The 12,500-nt window shown below is 44.9% G+C and overlaps 2 protein-coding genes across 2 annotated transcripts in view; one reads left to right on the forward strand and one right to left on the reverse strand.

The window, feature by feature from the left end:
* The window catches only part of LOC138978428 (15-hydroxyprostaglandin dehydrogenase [NAD(+)]-like), a 7,948-nt gene extending 3,221 nt beyond the window's left edge, over window positions 1–4,727 (forward strand). The window contains exons 3-7 of the mRNA XM_070351171.1: window positions 176–299; window positions 928–1,034; window positions 1,478–1,651; window positions 2,123–2,268; window positions 3,260–4,727. Of these exons, the coding sequence (XP_070207272.1) occupies window positions 176–299; window positions 928–1,034; window positions 1,478–1,651; window positions 2,123–2,268; window positions 3,260–3,398 (690 nt within the window). The 3' untranslated portion in view covers window positions 3,399–4,727. The remainder of the gene's footprint in view (window positions 1–175; window positions 300–927; window positions 1,035–1,477; window positions 1,652–2,122; window positions 2,269–3,259) is intronic.
* A 1,572-nt stretch (window positions 4,728–6,299) lies between these two features.
* Window positions 6,300–10,237, reverse strand: LOC138958378 (uncharacterized). The gene is made up of 5 exons (XM_070329507.1): window positions 10,093–10,237; window positions 9,771–9,842; window positions 8,251–8,307; window positions 7,217–7,514; window positions 6,300–6,507 (listed from the first exon to the last, which is right to left on the reverse strand). The coding sequence occupies exons 1-5, from the start codon at window positions 10,228–10,230 to the stop codon at window positions 6,443–6,445; spliced, it is 630 nt and encodes a 209-aa protein (XP_070185608.1). The 5' UTR covers window positions 10,231–10,237; the 3' UTR covers window positions 6,300–6,442.
* Between the last annotated feature and the right edge of the window lie 2,263 nt (window positions 10,238–12,500).

The following is a 12,500-nucleotide window of genomic DNA, read 5'->3' on the forward strand; positions in this document are numbered from 1 at the left end:
TGTTCTTGGGCACGTGGCACTGACACAGACAGTGGCGTGTCGCGTACCCGTACGTGTGCGCGTGCTGGATACGTGAGGAACTGGTGCAGTATATATAGTTAGTGCGGTACACTGTGACATTGTCAAATGAACACACCTATTTCATGTCACTCAAAATGTGTACCCTATAACTCAGGTTGTGTCTCTGGACGTGGTTGAAGATGCCGGACAGAAGTCTGTCGCCGCCATTAACGACAAACATGGCGCCGGTACCGCCACCTTCATGAAATGTGACGTCACAGATTCCAAACAGTTGGAATGTATGACTTCTTTCTTTCTTTCTCTCTCTCTCTCATGCTCCCTCTCTCTCTCTCTCTCTCTCTCTCTCTCTCTCTCTCTCTCTCTCTCTCTCTCTCTCTCTCTCTCTCTCTCTCTCTCTGTCACCTCATCTGTGTTTGTTTGCTCGTCCGTCTCAGTCTCTCGTTGTCTCGCACCTTAATTCCCTTCTGTCTCTCTCTGGCTTTCTCTCTGTCTCTCTTTCTCTCTCTCTCTAGATCTCTCTCACACACACACACGCACGCACACACACACACACACACACACACACACACACACTCTCTCTCTCTCTTTCTCTCTCTCTCTCTCTCTCTCTCTCTCTCTCTCTCTCTCTCTCTCTCTCTCTTTCTCTCTGTCTCACACACACACACACGCACGCGCGCACACACACACACACACACACACACACACACACACACATATACACTCTCTCTCTCTCTCTCTCTCTCTCTCTCTCTCTCTCTCTCTCTCTCTCTCTCTCTTTCTCTTGACACTTACGCTGGTTGTTTTACACTGATTGCACATCGTTTCACACCTACACACCTGCGCTGGCTGACTTACAATGATTGTGCATTGTTTGACACTGACGAAGATTGTTTGACACTGACGCAGGTTGTTTCAAGCAGGCAGTGTCAGTGCTGGGTCACATTGACATCGTCTTCAACAATGCTGGACTCGTCCTGGAGAACAAATGGGAGTACATGATCGACGTCAACATCGTGAGTGTGCCGATAGAAGTTCCACACGCACCCCCACCATGACCTCCCCCCCCCCCCCAACCATCACACACATACACGCATACACGAAACCACTCACTCACTCACACATGCCCGCGCACGCACACTCTGACACACATACGCGCGCGCAGACATTTCTTCACGCACATAGAGAGAGAGAGAGCGAGAGAGAGAGAGAGAGAGAGAGAGAGAGAGAGAGAGGGAGAGAGAGAGAGAGACGGAGAGAGAGAGAGAGAGAGAGAGAGGAAAGAAGGGAGGCATGGGAGGGGGGGGGGAGACACAGGGACAGGGGACAAAATCAGAGAAAGACGAACAGACACAGACGGATACACAGAAACGCAGACAACAGACACAGACAGAATGTCCACGCGGATGAAGGATCATTTCTCATACCGGCGAAACTCTTCTTTTATGGTGAACGCCAGAAAGGCGTGGTGGTGGGCACACAGCTGGCGGTGGAACACATGAGGAAGGACAAGGGGGGCAAGGGAGGAGTCATCATCAACACCTCGTCCTACGCTGGCCTCGTGCCTCGCTTCACCTTCCCTATCTACGTGGGCACCAAGTACGCTGTCACCGGCTTCACGGCCAGCTGGGCGGTGAGTCACATCACAGGGCATCCGATTCTACCCTCTCTCTAAAGTGAACAGCTCAGATCATGGGTCCATCAAGCGTTGCACAGATGGTCAACAATAAAGTACAAGATATTGCACTCTAAGTGTTACTAAAATGAACATCCCGTTTTAACTTTCAATTTTTAAACACTGGCCGGCGACCGAAACGTCTCTCTAAGAGTTAATTACCGTGGCTCTGTAAAGGTTTTGCTCAGTTGGAAAATGACATCAAATAGACGGAATACCTTCACTGAGCAAGATTAAGTGTTAGGAAATCTCCTTCTGTCGTCAGAATATGATGATAAACAATGAGGACGCTGGGGCAGTAGAGGGAATGTAACGAACTCTGTTTACATTCATATACAACCTGAAACATATCATGATTAAATTACTTCTTAGTAATGCATCTGTTTCTTTGGTTGGTGATATACTCTGTCGTGTGTGTGTTGTGAACAGAGTAATCCCTACCTGAAAGACATGGGGCTGCGGTTCGGAACTCTCTGCCCCACCGCCGTGGACACGGCGTTCCAGCGCTTCAAGGACGAGCAGCTGCTCTACCCCAAGGAGTTCAAGGAGATGTTGAACAACATTGGAATGCTTCCGTGAGTGGTCTTTTGGCCAGGCTGCGGCGTTTTCCTTTTTTTATGCAGCTGTTACCAGCACAGAGAACCCCCCCCCCCCCCTACCCCATCTAGGATCGTCCGATCTAAGGTAGCAGTCTGATCCCCCCCCCCTCCCCCCACTGACTACTGCATCACATGAGCAATTGCCCCCCCCCCCCCACCCCCTTCCTCGGGAAAAGTACCTCCCGAATATCTGCTTCCGGACAACTGCTGTTTTTCTTCTTCTATTCTTCTTCTCTTTTTTTAGAGGGGAGGGGGGGGGGGGTAAGGTTCATGCACATTCTTGCTTTTGGGTGTAAATGTAGACTTAAGTGAAGATACTATTACTTACTATGGACTATACTGTGTGCCTCTGCGCGCTCGTGTGTGCAGTGCTGGATCTAGCGGTGAGGGGGGGGGGGGGGAGAAGGGGTGGGTGGAGCAGGTTCCCGGCTTACCCGGCAAATGTACCTCTTTTTTTTCTCAAGGACAGACCAAAAGTAGGCTACTCCTTGCAAATGCTGTAGTCAGACCCCTAGTCTGGCTAGCCCCTGTACCGTTGCCTCATTTCGGAAGCCCCTCCCTCTCATACACTAGGTCCAGCCCTGGTTTTGTGAGTGTGTGTGTGTGTGTGTGTGTGTGTGTGTGCGTGTGCGTGTGTGTGTGTGTGTGTGTGTGTGTGTGTGTGTGAGTGTGTGTGTGTGTGTGTGTGTGTGTGTGAGTGTGTGTGTGTGTGTGTGTGTGTGTGAGTGTGTGTGTGTGTGTGTGTGTGTGTGTGTGAGTGTGTGTGTGTGTGTGTGTGTGTGTGTGTGTGTGTGTGTGTGTGTGTGTGTGTGTGTGTGTGTGTGTGTGTGTGTGTATCGAAACAGATGACTACACTGACGGTGAAGCGATCGGTGTGTCTGTTTGCCGATCTACCAGGACGCTTTTTCCCGTGTATTTGTTACAAAAAAGTCCGAACATGTTCACAAGGTGTGTTTATATTTTGCAGGGTAGGGAAAGCGGTGGAGGGCTTCCTTCAGATCGTGCAGGATGACGATAGCAACGGAGCCAACATGACAATCACAGTCAAGGGCATTTCCTACAAGCAACTGCTCCTGCAGGAGGGAAAAGGACTGATTCCCCAATAGTTAAACGTTAACAAAAGGAGATAGAGAATAAGAAATGGAATGATTCCCCAATAGTTAAACGTTAACAAAAGGAGATAGAGAATAAGAAATGGAATGATTCCCCAATAGTTAAACGTTAACAAAAGGAGATAGAGAATAAGAAATGGAATGATTCCCCAATAGTTAAACGTTAACAAAAGGAGATAGAGAATAAGAAATGGAATGATTCCCCAATAGTTAAACGTTAACAAAAGGAGATAGAGAATAAGAAATGGAATGATTCCCCAATAGTACAAAGTTTAGAAAGAGAGATAGAGGACATGCACTGCATGGTTCGCTGTGTCGTACCAGACTTACACGAGCTTTTTATATTTAGTCAAGTTTTGACTAAATATTTTAACATCGAGGGGGAATCGAAACGAGGGTCGTGGTGTATGTGCGTGTGTGTGTGTGTCTGTGTGTGTGTGTGTGTGTGTAGAGCGATTCAGACTAAACTACTGGACCGATCTTTATGAAATTTGACATGAGAGTTCCTGGGTATGAAATCCCCGAACGTTTTTTTCATTTTTTTGATAAATGTCTTTGATGACGTCATATCCGGCTTTTCGTGAAAGTTGAGGCGGCACTGTCACGCCCTCATTTTTCAACCAAATTGGTTGAAATTTTGGTCAAGTAATCTTCGACGAAGCCCGGGGTTCGGTATTGCATTTCAGCGTGGTGGCTTAAAAATTAATTAATGACTTTGGTCATTAAAAATCGGAAAATTGTACAAAAAAATAAAAATTTATAAAACGATCCAAATTTACGTTTATCTTATTCTCCATCATTTGCTGATTCCAAAAACATATAAATATGTTATATTCGGATTAAAAACAAGCTCTGAAAATTAAATATATAAAAATTATTATCAAATTTTTTTTTTCGAAATCATTTTAAAAACACTTTCATCTTATTCCTTGTCGGTTCCTGATTCCAAAAACATATACATATGATATGTTTGGATTAAAAACACGCTCAGAAAGTTAAAACGAAGAGAGGTACAGAAAAGCGTGCTATGCTTCTCAGCGCAAGTACTACCCCGCTCTTCTTGTCAATTTCACTGCCTTTGCCGTGCGCGGTGGACTGACGATGCTACGGTCTTGCTGCGTTGCATTGCGTTCAGTTTCATTCTGTGAGTTCGACAGCTACTTGACTAAATATTGTATTTTCGCCTTACGCGACTTGTTTAAATATTGAAATGCGAGCGAAAGCAAAAGCATTTTTCGTGCAGATGATGTCGTGTTTCACGTTTTCTTTACGGACTTTTCGACTGCTGTTGACGTAAAACAGAATACAATTTTCATTCGTATATATGCTTTTGTTGTTGTTGAATTGATGTTGATCTTATTGTTAGCAGAAAAGTGAAAACGTTGGCATGTGGATGCGGGGTAAAGGAAGGGGTGGGGGGGGGGGGGGGTGGGTATACGATTGTGTAGATCGACACGGTAAGCCTAGCCTGCCTGCACACAAACAGATGCAGGCTTGTGAGTATGGAGTAAGACGAAATGTTTGCTTTATATCACTTTTAATTTGTGCTTTGCGTCACCACGGCGAGGCATCCAAGTGTTTGTTTCATATCATGCATTCCAGCTCATCATGCTACTAAATCCAACAATGCTCGTTCCCAGTCCTTTCTGTACTTTCGATAAACACGTACACAACTGAAATTCAGGGTGCGACAGTCAGTGTTGTTTATTTACAAACGATCTTTTTATTTACATAATTATGTACACCAAACGCCATCTCTCTCTCTCTCTCTCTCTCTCTCTCTCTCTCTCTCTCTCTCTCTTTTTCTCTCTCTTTCTCTCTCTCTTTCCTTCTCTCTCTCTCACTCTCTCTCACTCTCTCTATCTCTCTCTCTCTCTCTCTCTCTCTCTCTCTCTCGGCTCTCTCAATGCAAGCGTTTCAATTCAGTTACATTCTAAGCGGCCTCGTACAGATCTGAGGTATGTCCAGCAGAAAGTACAGAATTACAAAATAAAACATATAGTTACCCCCAATACACACGTAAAGACAAACGTCCGTCCGCACACGCAATGTCGGTGAACCAAACTCTACCAGTGACACCCCCACACCCACCACCCCCCCCCTCCCCCACCACATCTCCTCTTAAGCTTACCACCTCCTTTCCCACCCCATTCTCTCCTCCCGTGACCACTTATGATATAAAACCCAGCTTGAAGTGAAATCTGTCACATTAGTAACGATGTAAAAACCCAGCTTGAGAATGAAATCTGTCACATTACTTACGATGTAAAACCCAGCTTGAAGTGAAATCTTGTCACATTACTTTCGATGTAAAACCCAGCTTGAAGTGAAATCTTGTCACATTACTTACGATGTAAAACCCAGCTTGAAGTGAAATCTTGTCACATTACTAACGATGTAAAAACCCAGCTTGAGAATGAAACATGTCACATTACTTACGATGTAAAACCCAGCTTGAAGTGAAATCTGTCACATTACTAACGATGTAAAACCCAGCTTGAAGTGAAATCTGTCACATTACTAACGATGTAAAACCCAGCTTGAAGTGAAATCTGTCACATTACTTACGATGTAAAACCCAGCTTGAAGTGACATCTGTCACATTACTTACGATGTAAAACCCAGCTTGAAGTGGAATCTGTCACATTACTTACGATATAAAACCCAGCTTGAAGTGACATCTGTCACATTACTTACGATGTAAAACCCAGCTTGAAGTGAAATCTGTCACATTACTTACGATGTAAAACCCAGCTTGAAGTGAAATCTGTCACATTACTTACGATGTAAAACCCAGCTTGAAGTGACATCTGTCACATTACTTACGATATAAAACCCAGCTTGAAGTGAAATCTTTCACATCTGCCTGTGCTATCCTACCCTGTATATACTTGCTTTCTTAACATGTCAGCTGTACATATAAATAGAGAGTCGGAATACAAATGGTGGAGCTCAAACCCGCCGCAATGATAATGTTATTAAAGAAAAAAACTAAGTGTCTAAAATAAAACGACCCGCATCTTATCGCTCCCAAGCAGTCATTCCCGTGTGTCATGGCTGCTTAGCACCGTGTCATACTGGAATCCCGTCTCTCCGACTGTTTCTGCAAGGTTTACGTCAATGAATTAATCATGAAGATAGCAAAACATGAAATCAACAAAATAAATTAATAGGTGAATAAAGCAACAACACAAATGAAATGACAGAGAGAGAGAGAGAGAGAGAGAGAGAGAGAGAGAGAGAGAGAGAGAGAGAGGGGGGGGGGGAGAAAGAGAGAGAGAGAGCCCAGAGAGAGAGAGAGAGGGGGGACACACAGAGAGAGAGAGAGAGAGAGAGAGAGAGAGAGAGAGAGAGAGAGAGAGATGAAGAAGAAGAAGAATAAAGTCAAAAAGAAAGAAAGAAAAAATGACTTAAAGGTTAGGTCAACAAAATATAAGTATACAACTCAATGTATGCTCTCAAGCAAATGATAGAACACAGTGTGTGTCTCCTTCTGCCAAAGTTGTATTAATGAAATAATCTCAAACAAATTTAATAATCTAAAACCTTGTTCATTTTGCCTTCAAACTGTGTGTGATTCAGAATGAAGTGCTTGTTGATTCGGCAGACATTAGAAAATTGTAGTAACAGAACCAACCACTATAACTACAGCAACAACAATAATCACAATAACAAGAAAAGCCACCGTAGCAACAAAAACTATAACAGTTCCTATAGAATACACGCATCCTAAACAACAACAACAACAACAACAACAACAACAACAACAAACAAAAACAACAACAACAACAGAGCTTAACAAATGGGTCTACCTGCGGCTTTTTCATTAGAGAGGTTCTGTTGCTGTAGATGTAGACTTTCGTCCAAACTGTTCCCATTTCTGGCTTCAGTACTGGATACTTTCCTGGACTCTCTCGTAGAATTCACGTTCTGAGATCCCTCTCCCTTGTCTGGAAGTTGCCCATTTGCCACTTTGGACGAGTGTCGTTTCCTTTTGTGCTTCTTTCGCTTTTTGCTCATGTGGTGTGTGTGTCGTTTTATGGACATCGTCTGCTCGCCAATGGTGTCCTGTATACCTTCCATCGCCTTGTGCTCTATCGTTTTCTTTCTCTGCCAGACATTTTGAGAGAGCTACGCACGTTTGAGACATATGTGAGGCAACTATGCATATTTGAAACACCTATGAGAAACATGTGTACGTGTGAGACACCTGTGAGACAATTGTACACTTCTCAGACACCTATGAGACAACAGTGTACGTCTCAGACACCTGTAAGACAACAATGCACTTCTCAGACACCTGTAAGACAACAATGCACTTCTCAGACACCTGTAAGACAACAATGCACTTCTCAGACACGTACCTGTAAGACAACAATGCACTTCTCAGACAAACTGAATGTAACCGATTGCCGAAACACAATCAAACAGGGTTGAGAATTTGAGAGCTAATTTCTTAGCCCTTTAAAAAATGTAACGGTTACGCAAAGGAAACCAAGCACAAACAGGAAGACAGCAGCCGCAGGACCCCATCACAAACAGAACTCCAACAAAGGCCAACAACTCTGCAGAGCCTGCTGTGAAGGACGGCGGTTGTCTCCCTGTCACACGTGTATTTTTGAAACTGTGAGAATGGGCGTGTAATTGATCGGTCAGATACCCAATCAAATTTCCCAACCCTCGTTTACGTGATTCTTGGCATGCAAGAATATTCAAAAATCTGTATCATAGAGTCTGTCCGAGAAATGTCTCTAATTATACAGGCAAAATACTAGCGAAATTGACTTTGGATTCCATCGGTGTCCTAGATCCTATATCTTTAAGCCTAAAGAGTGTGTATACTCACCTTACGTTTAACTCTCAACGTGTTTCCAGTTTCTGACAAGAGCCTCGGTGTGCGCACCTTAAAAACAAAAACAGATTCATCTTTTCATGTGTTCCATTGCGGGCATGAGGACGGGGGTTGGGGGGGGGGGGGGGAGACGAAAAGCAAACACTCGATCCTTCGCAGTCGGAATGTGCCTTTACTTTAGTATATGATCACTCTTGTCTGCTTCTAAAGCATTGCTTTTGTCACAGCAGTGACCTCGAAATATGATGTGTGTAAACCAAACTTTCTAAATAAACCAAAATCCCGAAAGGCTGGACACAAACAGAACAAAGAGGTCCCAGTCACAAACACTTAAAAGAAAACTAGAATCTAGTTGGGGAAGCCGCTACATGAAACCAATGCGATGTTAACCAGGGCTCCCCACGGTCGCCCGTCCTAGAGGGTCCCAGGACCCCCGCTTTTAATGTTTAGAGGGTCCATGGACCCCCATTAGCGGTGTTGTAGAGGGTCCATGGACCCCCATTAGCGGTGTTGTAGAGGGTCCATGGACCCCTTTAGCGGTGTTGTAGAGGGTCCATGGACCCCCAGTAGCGGTGTCGTAGAGGGTCCATGGACCCCCATTAGCGGTGTTGTAGAGGGTCCATGAACCCCCTTTAGCGGTGTTGTAGAGGGTCCATGGACCCCCATTAGCGGTGTTGTAGAGGGTCCATGGACCCCCATTAGCGGTGTTGTAGAAGGTCCATGGAACCCCATTAGCGGTGTTGTAGAGGGTCCATGGAACCCCATTAGCGGTGTTGTAGAGGGTCCATGAACCCCCTTTAGCGGTGTTGTAGAGGGTCCATGGACCCCCATTAGCGGTGTTGTAGAGGGTCCATGGACCCCCATTAGCGGTGTTGTAGAAGGTCCATGGAACCCCATTAGCGGTGTTGTAGAGGGTCCATGGAACCCCATTAGCGGTGTTGTAGAGGGTCCATGGACCCCCATTAGCGGTGTTGTAGAGGGTCCCAAGAGTCCCGGATCCCCAAACCCTCTGTGCACACATATATATAACGCATTGTGATCGCGAATAATGCGATATGAAACGGGGTTTTTATCACAAGAATATTCGAGGAGGCCACTTCAACTATACCTTGTTAAATGCAACACACACGCACACTTTCAACTTGACTTCTGGTCTTTCTTTTGTAATCTTAGCTGACGACTACAGTCTGAAAAGAGTTACCTACGGCACGCACGACAAGAAAAATTAAGTGCGTCCCAGGACCCGCTCTTTATAGGTTAAGTGCGTCCCTGGGCCCCCTCCATGAATTTCGTGTACGTGATTTCGGCTTCTAGTGCGTTTAGGACGCAGGGACGCGCACTTTTGGGAGCCCTGTGTTAAACGACGACCCCCTGGAAGTTTATGAAGTTTGAAAGCTTCAGCTTTAAGAGTTGCCTAGAAATCAACGTTAAGCGTTTTGTTCACAGACGAACGCTGCTTGTTATTCCTATGACTCACTGATCGGTCCAAAATGTATGTGTATGAAACGTCTTACCTTTCTGCTACCTGAACTCTCCATGGACATGTGTAGTTCCACAGGCAACCCGACAACGTTGCGAAAGGTATTCTGGGGACACAAATATGTTTTCAGAACGTTGCATTACATATGGAAGGTGTAACGCACGCACGCACGCACGCATGCACCCACGCACGTAACCAACACATACACACACACACACACACACACCGTACACACACACACACACACACACACACACACACACACACACGTGCGCGCGCGAAAAGGCTGGCCGCGTCTTGCAATTTAGAGAAGTCACAAATAGCAAATAAAAGATAACGAAAGTGGTATTACAAACCTTGACCAGAGGAATGGTGTATGCGTATGTGATCGCGTTTGCAATTGGGTTGGTGATTATCCCCGCAGCGCAGAAATGGAAGATTGTCTTGCTCTTTACGTTGGAGTCAACCATGAGTTGGTTCGTGGCATGTAGCATGCTGAACAACGCTGCAACGCAAACGAAACAGTATGTTGATACGACTCTCGCTGAAGTACACATAATACAAACTTCCTCTCTGTGTCAACCATCATTTTAACCACCTGTAGACTGCGAGGAAATCCGATTACAGTGCCCTATTAACAGGGTTCCTACCCGGTAACAGTCATCAGATTTGGGAACCCCTGTTTTGCACTTGGGAGTAATCTCAAACAAACTTGGTGTATTTTCAGAAAAAAATGAGTGTACTCCACACAGCCTTTTAACATCCATGATTCAAAAATGCGCTAGTGAAGAAAGTAGTCTTAGAGTTGTTCTCGTCGTATTTGTCTTCCACCGACCGTATACGCATCGTGTTTTAGACAATAAGACGAACGCAATACGGCGAAACCGTATGAGTTCCCAGGTCGAAGTCATCTATGTTCTTCTTGGGTTTCTGTCCCCCTTCATCAGAGGGGCACTCCAGTCTCTGTGGTGAAGGTAGCAGTGTGCTGCAGGTCCTCCGGACTGCCGCCCAACTTTCGGGCCAGTGAAGAGGTTGGGGTGGGAGAGGGAGTGTCTGTCCAGCTCCTCTTTCTGAGCACCTCGTATAGAGCGGATATGACTGCAGCAGATTATCTGGGTTGAAGTACACGAAGCAAAAGTGGGTGCCACCCAAACAGGTGAGAACAAACCGCGGGATCTGATTCGTTGAAATCACAACAAATGTCAATTTCAACCAATCCAACACCGCCGTTAGCTCCCACCCGGTTGGTAACTTTCTCGTGCACTTCTACCCTGTTGTCTTTTTTGCCAGGTGTCGCCGCGGCACTGCCCCGATTGGCCGATGCGTAGTTGTATGTAAAGGTCATGTTTCTGACAGTTGTTGAGGTAAGGTTCGTGTCTTCCTTCCCAAGTAAACCATCATGAAGATGACATCAGTTCTGTCCAGGCTTTGACAAGTCTTCTTCTTCGTCGTTCATGGGCTTAGACGTTCACTCATGTTTTTAGCACGAGTGGATGTTAACGTGTATGACCGTTTTTACCCCGCCATTCAGGCAGCATACGCCGATTTCGGGGGAGGCATGCTGGGTATTTTCGTGTTTCGTGTTTCTATAACCCACCGAACTCTGACATGGATTACAGGATCTTTTCCGTGCGCACTTGGTCTTATGCTTGCGTGTACACACGAAGGGGGTTAAGTCACTAAGCAGGTCTGCACATAAGTTGACCTGGGAGATGGGAAAAATCTCCACTCTTAACCCACCAGGCGGCAGCGACCGGGATTCGAACTCACGACCTCCCGATTAGGAGGCCGACGTCTTACCACCACGCCACTGCGCCCGTCAGCTTTGACAAGTGATAAGGGTTTCCCTTCACTTGGACACCTACCAATAATCTCTAGCCTGGCTGCTTGTTGTGGAGAGAGGGGATTCTTTCTCAATGCATTTTGCATTTGACACCTGCGTTACATAGAAACCAGAGGATGAGACACGGACATCAAACGCAAAACACAAACTGTGTAAGCAAGGGCTTGTCTGCCATGCTCTTATTGTAAATGTGTTTGAAGACACCACCATCAGCCGTAGGCTTTTGTTGTTGTCTTCACCCTATGTCGATGTACATTTCCTGAACATGTAAATATGAATAAACATTGTTTAAACCAAAACACAAACTGAAAAGACGTAAATGATTAATATTGTGGTATTGTTGTTGGTGGGTTTAAACGCTTGCTTTTTACATTTAGTCAAGTTTTGACTAAATGTTTTAACGTAGAGGGGGAATCGAGACGAGGGTCGTGGTGTATGTGTGTCTGTGTGTCTGTCTGTGTGTGTGTGTAGAGCGATTCAGACTAAACTACTGGACCGATCTTTATGAAATTTGACATGAGATTTCCTGGGTATGATATCCTCAGACATTTTTTTCATTTCCGACTTTTCGTGAAAGTTGAGGCGGCACTGTCACGCCCTCATTTTTCAACCAAATTGGTTGAAATTTTGGTCAAGTAATCTTCGACGAAGCCCGGATTGCATTTCAGCTTGGTGGCTTAAAAATTAATTAATGACTTTGGTCATTAAAAATCTGAAAATTGTAAAAAAAATATTTTTTTTATAAAACGATCCAAATTTACGTTCATCTTATTCTCCATCATTTGCTGATTCCAAAAACATATACATATGTTATATTTGGATTAACAACAAGCTCTGAAAATTAAATATATTAAAATTAGTATCCAATTTTTTTTTCGAAATCAATTTAAATACACTTTCATCTTATTCCTTGTCGGTTCC

The sequence above is a fragment of the Littorina saxatilis genome, linkage group LG1, assembly GCF_037325665.1.
Source record: "Littorina saxatilis isolate snail1 linkage group LG1, US_GU_Lsax_2.0, whole genome shotgun sequence".
Taxonomy (NCBI): Eukaryota; Metazoa; Mollusca; class Gastropoda; order Littorinimorpha; family Littorinidae; genus Littorina; species Littorina saxatilis.